At 36.1% G+C, this 7,517-nt stretch overlaps 1 protein-coding gene across 1 annotated transcript; it reads left to right on the plus strand.

Moving 5' to 3' along the window:
* The first annotated feature begins 573 nt into the window (after positions 1-573).
* On the plus strand, positions 574-6,950 carry LOC136206518 (uncharacterized). The gene has a single exon (XM_065997594.1). The coding sequence runs from the start codon at positions 728-730 to the stop codon at positions 2,951-2,953; it is 2,226 nt and encodes a 741-aa protein (XP_065853666.1). The 5' UTR covers positions 574-727; the 3' UTR covers positions 2,954-6,950.
* The last annotated feature ends 567 nt before the right edge of the window (positions 6,951-7,517 follow it).

Here is a 7,517-nt window from a genome sequence, read left to right on the forward strand (position 1 = left end):
ATGTCTAAAATATTGCAATTTTACCCCTAATGTCTAAAATGTTGCAATTTTAGTTGTTAAAGTTGAATCAATTTCAGAAATTTATGTTATCCGAGTGATGAAACAGTTGTGAAGTTCCAAAAGACGTAGGATTTGCAGAAAAAAAACTGTAACATAATTGTTGTATTAAGCCGGCCGGTGTCTGAACCATAAAGTAGATAGTATTTTGGGAATTTTGGTGGCAAGTGAAGGCAGTAGAAACAAAAAAAAAAGTGTTGTATAATATATTTATTGATTTGGAATTTGAAGATTGAAGCTTTTGAAGAAGCTGTTGCCTGGGAAAGTCGCAAAAACTTCTTGGAGGAATTGGCTAATCTAATAATTCTTGGGTGTGGTATGAATCGATCCAATTTGACAACGTTAGAGTAAAATGGGTCTTGACCTTTTCGTTAGGGGTAAAATTGCACCATTTTAGATGTTAGAGATAAAATTGCTCCTGGCCGTAAACGTTAAGGGTATTTTTGCAACTTATCCATTTTTTTTTTAATTGTTAAAATGCAAAATTGCTTAACCCTACTGAAATGATTGGGAATGGACCAGAAAGCCCAAATTCTGAAATTCTACTGAATTGTTAGAGCATTTCAATTGCATATCTTAGAACCCTAATTTTGTGTTTGGCGCAGTTGTTCCTGGATTCAAAGCTTCACTCGATTGAATGTTTTTTTTGAAGACTCTCAGCTAATTATCGATGTTTATCTTCCTCTGCAGAAGATTAGCGTCAAATACGCAACCGGGTAATGTTCCTTTCAACCCATTACTCTCTGTGAGATTCTTATCATCATCATTACCATCTGAAATATCTCTAAATTCAAATGAAGAACACTCTTTTAGGGTTTCATACCTCGTTGATTCATGTGGATTATCCCCAAATTCTGCTAAATTTGTCTCTAAGAGATTGAATTTCAAAACCCCAGAAAAACCAGACTATATACTCAGTTTTCTTAGAGATAATGGATTCAGGGTTTCCCAAATCACTGAAACCCTTAGAAAATGGCCCGATATCTTGAATTACAATGTGAATAAAACAATCTTGCCGAAATTTGAATTTCTGTATTCAATTGGGTTTTCAAGAGAAAATCTCCCAAAATTTATATCTAGTAAACCCCATATCTTGCATAGGAGTTTGGAGCATTTTACGTTGCAATGTCATGATGTTCTCAAGAGTGTTCTTCATTCTGAGGACAGAGTAATTCGGGTTCTGCAACGCTTGAGTTCGCATAATTTATGGCGCGTAACGAAGTTTTTAGCTGTTAATGTTTCGGTGGTGAGAGAGCTGGGTATGCCTGAACCTTATCTCTCTAAGTTATTGTTGCAAAATCATGAGGTTTTCTTGATAGAAGTTAATAAGTTTAATGAAGGTGTGAAGAGAATTGTAGATATGGGATTTGATCCTGCTAAGTATTCGTTTGCTCAAGCTCTGCTCGTGCAACTACAAACGTCTCGTAAGAGATGGGAAGCGAAAATCGATCTTTTTAGGAGTTGGGGTTTGTCCGAAGATCAGTTTCTGTTGGCTTTTAGAAAGCATCAAAGGTTTGTGTCTTTGTCGAGGGATTCGATTATGAGTAAGATGAGTTTTCTCGTGAATGATATGGGTCGGAAGCCGGAGTTTGTTGCTATGCATCCGGTTGTTTTAACTTTGAGTTTGGAGAAGAGAATTGTTCCGAGATGTGCTGTTATAAGAACTTTGTTCTTAAAGGGGTTGATAGAAACAGAACTCATTCCATTCCAGTTCCTTTTAGTGTCGGAGAAGCAGTTCTTGGCCAAATTCGTGAATGATCATCTCGAGGAAGTTCCTCATTTGTTGGATGTCCTACTAGGGAAATCGGATTTGCGAGAGTTAGGCTTCAAATTCAATGAAGAACACTCTTTTAGGGTTTCATACCTCGTTGATTCATGTGGATTATCCCCAAATTCTGCTAAATTTGTCTCTAAGAGATTGAATTTCAAAACCCCAGAAAAACCAGACTATATACTCAGTTTTCTTAGAGATAATGGATTCAGGGTTTCCCAAATCACTGAAACCCTTAGAAAATGGCCCGATATCTTGAATTACAATGTGAATAAAACAATCTTGCCGAAATTTGAATTTCTGTATTCAATTGGGTTTTCAAGAGAAAATCTCCCAAAATTTATATCTAGTAAACCCCATATCTTGCATAGGAGTTTGGAGCATTTTACGTTGCAATGTCATGATGTTCTCAAGAGTGTTCTTCATTCTGAGGACAGAGTAATTCGGGTTCTGCAACGCTTGAGTTCGCATAATTTATGGCGCGTAACGAAGTTTTTAGCTGTTAATGTTTCGGTGGTGAGAGAGCTGGGTATGCCTGAACCTTATCTCTCTAAGTTATTGTTGCAAAATCATGAGGTTTTCTTGATAGAAGTTAATAAGTTTAATGAAGGTGTGAAGAGAATTGTAGATATGGGATTTGATCCTGCTAAGTATTCGTTTGCTCAAGCTCTGCTCGTGCAACTACAAACGTCTCGTAAGAGATGGGAAGCGAAAATCGATCTTTTTAGGAGTTGGGGTTTGTCCGAAGATCAGTTTCTGTTGGCTTTTAGAAAGCATCAAAGGTTTGTGTCTTTGTCGAGGGATTCGATTATGAGTAAGATGAGTTTTCTCGTGAATGATATGGGTCGGAAGCCGGAGTTTGTTGCTATGCATCCGGTTGTTTTAACTTTGAGTTTGGAGAAGAGAATTGTTCCGAGATGTGCTGTTATAAGAACTTTGTTCTTAAAGGGGTTGATAGAAACAGAACTCATTCCATTCCAGTTCCTTTTAGTGTCGGAGAAGCAGTTCTTGGCCAAATTCGTGAATGATCATCTCGAGGAAGTTCCTCATTTGTTGGATGTCCTACTAGGGAAATCGGATTTGCGAGAGTTAGGCTTCAAATTCAATGACAAAGAGAAAGCTTAGAGGTTGACTGTAGCGACATGGATTTTTGTGCTTTTTAAAGTGTTTTATTTACAATGTCTTTTGATTGGAGCTAACTTATTGTCGTATCGTAGTTGTTGTTGCTGGTTTTTTGAAGTGTTCGTGTAATTTATGGCGCGTAACGAAGTTTTTAGCTGTTAATGTTTCGGTGGTGAGAGAGCTGGGTATGCCTGAACCTTATCTCTCTAAGTTATTGTTGCAAAATCACGAGGTTTTCTTGATAGAAGTTAATAAGTTTAATGAAGTTGTGAAGAGAATTGTAAAGATGGGATTTGATCCTGCTAAATATTCGTTTGCTCAAGCTCTGCTCGTGCAGCTACAAACGTCTCGTAAGAGATGGGATGCGAAAATCGATCTTTTTAGGAGTTGGGGTTTGTCTGAAGATCAGTTTTTGTTGGCTTTTAGAAAGCATCAAAGGTTTGTGTCTTTGTCGAGGGATTCGATTATGAGTAAGATGAGATTTCTCGTGAATGATATGGGTCGGAAGCCGGAGTTTGTTGCTTTGCATCCGGTTGTTTTAACTTTGAGTTTGAAGAAGAGAATTGTTCCAAGATGTGCTGTTATAAGAACTTTGTTCTTAAAGGGTTTGATAGAAACAGAACTCATTCCGTTTCAGTTCCTTTTAGTATCCGAGCAGCAGTTCTTGGCTAAATTCGTGAATGATCATCTCGAGGAAGTCCCTCATTTGTTGGATGTCCTACGAGGGAAAACAGATTTGCGAGAGTTAGGCTTCAAAATCAATTACAAAGAGAAAGATTAGAGGTGATTGTTGCAACATGATTTTTGTGCTTTTTAAAGTGTTTTATTTACAATGTCTTTTGATTTTGATCCGGCTAAATATTCGTTTGCTCAAGCTCTGGTCGTGCGACTACAAACGTCTCGTAAGAGATGGGATGCGAAAATCGATCTTTTTAGGAGTTGGGGTTTGTCTGAAGATCTGTTTTTGTTGGCTTTTAGAAAGCATCAAAGGTTTGTGAGTTTGTCGAGGGATTCGATTATGAGTAAGATGAGTTTTCTCGTGAATGATATGGGTCGGAAGCCTGAGTTTGTTGCTTTGCATCCGGTTGTTTTAACTTTGAGTTTGAAGAAGAGAATTGTTCCAAGATGTGCTGTTATAAGAACTTTGTTCTTAAAGGGTTTGATAGAAACAGAACTCATTCCATTTCAGTTCCTTTTAGTGTCCGAGCAGCAGTTCTTGGCCAAATTCGTGAGTGATCATCTCGAGGAAGTCCCTCATTTGTTGGATGTCCTACGAGGGAAATCGGATTTGCGAGAGTTAGGCTTCAAATTCAATGACAAAGGGAAAGCTTAGAGGTTGACTGTAGCGACATGGATTTTTGTGCTTTTTAAAGTGTTTTATTTACAATGTCTTTTGATTGGAGCTAACTTATTGTCGTATCGTAGTTGTTGTTGCTGGTTTTTTGAAGTGTTCGCGTAATTTATGGTGCGAAACGAAGTTTTTATCTCTCTAAGTTATTGTTGCAAAATCATGAGGTTTTCTTGATAGAAGTTAATAAGTTTAATGAAGGTGTGAAGAGAATTGTAGAGATGGGATTTGATCCTGCTAAGTATTCGTTTGCTCAAGCTCTAGTCGTGCGACTACAAACGTCTCGTAAGAGATGGGATGCGAAAATCGATCTTTTTAGGAGTTGGGGTTTGTCTGAAGATCAGTTTTTGTTGGCTTTTAGAAAGCATCAAAGGTTTGTGAGTTTGTCGAGGGATTCGATTATGAGTAAGATGAGTTTTCTCGTGAATGATATGGGTCGGAAGCCGGAGTTTGTTGCTATGCATCCGGTTGTTTTAACTTTGAGTTTGGAGAAGAGAATTGTTCCGAGATGTGCTGTTATAAGAACTTTGTTCTTAAAGGGTTTGATAGAAACAAAACTCATTCCGTTTCAGTTCCTTTTAGTGTCGGAGCAGCAGTTCTTGGCCAAATTCGTGAATGATCATCTCGAGGAAGTCCCTCGTTTGTTGGATGTCCTACGAGACAAAGAGAAAGATTAGAGTTGATTGTAGCAACATGATCTTTTGTTCTTTTTGAAGTGTTTTATTCGGAGTAAATTACACCAATGGTACCTGAACTTTACTCTATTCACACTTTGGTATCTAGATTACATTTTGTCCCAAAAATATACTAAAGTAACAATGACCGGACAATTTAGTATATTTTAGCAGTCAATGCGAGTTTGACGAGTAAATTACACTGATGATACGAGAACTTTACTTTAATTCACACTTTGGTACCTATATTTCATTTTGCCTAAGAAATACACCTCAAGTAAAGTTATTCAACATTTTAGTACATTTGACCGACCAGTGATCAGTCAACGCTAGTATGACCATTTTAAATTAAAACTCATGTTACCCGGTCACTGACTGATCAAATGAATTAAATTTTTCGATCACCTTTACTTGAGTTATGTTTTTAGGATAAAATAAAATCCAGGTATCAAAGTGCGAATTATGGTAAAGTTCAGGTACCATTGATCTAATTAACTCATGAAACTCGTGTTGACCGGTCATTAACCAATAAAATATACTAAATTGTTAGGTCATCGTTACTTGGGGTATATTTTTGGGACAAAATATAATCTAAGTACCAACATGTGAACTAGGGTAAAGTTTAAGTATCATTGGCGTAATTTACCCGTTTTATTCAACAATGTCTTTTGATTGGAGCTAACTTATTATCGTAGTCGTTGTTGTTGCTGGTTTTTCGAAGCATTGGTGAAGAATTCTACATAGAATGTTTTGATCGGCGAATAAATTTGCGAAAGGTATCTTGTGCCTAAGTGTTTGAACTTGCGGTTTTGACTCTCGATTGTTGTTCTTGACCAAAGTCGTGAACGATCATCTAGTAAAAGTGCCTCATTTGTTAGATGTCCTACGAGGGAAAACGGATTTGCGAGAATTAGGCTTCGAATTCGATGACAAACAGAAAGCTTAGCTTGTATAACATTCAATAACAGGTTCATTTAAGCAACATGACTTTTGTTTTCGTGTTTTTAACATACCTTAAGTGAAAATCACCTTAGATTGGAGCTTATTGTTGTTGTCGATTGTTTTTCGGCATGTTGTGAAGAATTTTATAGAGAATATTTTGATTAGTGAATAAATTCGCAAGCCCTAACCTTTTTCGGTATCATGTGCTGAAGTGTTTGAATTTGCAGTTTTGATTATCTGATAATTGCTGAATTTCTGAATGCTCATCTAGAAAAAGTGCCTCGTTTGTTGTGGATTTGCGAGAATTAAGCTTCGAATTCAATGAACACCGAATTTAAAGAAATGCGTAACCTTTACATACTATAATTAGTATATGTAATTACTATGCGATTATTAGGTGTGATTACGTGTTTACGGGACTGTTTCGGGTTTGTTTTTCGATGAAAATGAAACTAGATTCGCACAAACAAATGATGTCTTTTTATATGGATATTCTGATTCAGAATTAAGCGAATTCCAATCGCGATATAGAATGTGTGACTTTCAAACCCCAGATTATGTTCGTCGTACGGACAAACGGACTTCACAATGTGACTAGAGACCCAAAAAAAACATAGTCCAAAAAAAGTTTCAAGGCCAAAAGACAATGGAAAGGCTATGCGTCGCTTATGGGCGAGACGACCTATGACGCGCCATGCCATGGGTCGCGAAGTGATTCACATTGGGTGACACACGTTCCAGTTTTAGACCAATAGCGAGATGTCATGTGTTGCATGGAGCATGCGCCAATGGCGATGCGACACATGGTAGGCAACCTCCACCATCGCACCATGTGGCATGCGTTTGAGGTGTGCATTGGTACGTGAAGGCTCTATTCAGCGTTGTTTTGGTCTGACACGCTTTGGTCTGATATTTTTGTCGTTATTGGTTTTGTAATTTTCTTGATTTTCTAAATATTTATTTAAATTTTGAATAGATATAATATTTATTTTTTATTTTCTAACTATTTTAAAATTTGAGAAAATACTTTAAATACCCTGAGATCATGAAAAATATTTCTATAAAATTTCAGAAAAAAACTTGGGAGCAATTTTGATAAACTTTTATCGGTTAAAATATGTTTTAATCAAGATTTAATTTCAAATAAATGTTTTGTGGTTTTACGTTTTTGCATTTCAGTATATACAAGTTTTTTTTGTTACAAATCGAACTCGGTGACTTGCAAAATTTTCACTTTGCTAAATTTGGCCAATAACGATCTCAAAATTGCTCCATTTTTAAGTTTTCAAAATCATAAATTTTAGAGTTTTCTCTCTCTAAACATTAAATTTCTTTCATAAAAAGCAGCACTTAAATGATCTTAAACTTAAAAATTTTAAAAACTAAAGTTGCTTAAAATATCATTTAATTTTTTAAAAAATTCATTTTGGGATCGTTACTGTCCAAATTTGACAAAGTAAAAAAAATGAAAATTTTGCAAACTACATGGTTTGATTTGTAACAAAAAAAAAAATCACAAATACTAATTTATAAAAACATGACACCAGGTGACATTTATTTAAAATTAACCTTTTAATCAACTAAAGATATTTACACACGTACA

The sequence above is a fragment of the Euphorbia lathyris genome, chromosome 9 (genome assembly GCF_963576675.1).
Source record: "Euphorbia lathyris chromosome 9, ddEupLath1.1, whole genome shotgun sequence".
Taxonomy (NCBI): domain Eukaryota; kingdom Viridiplantae; phylum Streptophyta; class Magnoliopsida; order Malpighiales; family Euphorbiaceae; genus Euphorbia; species Euphorbia lathyris.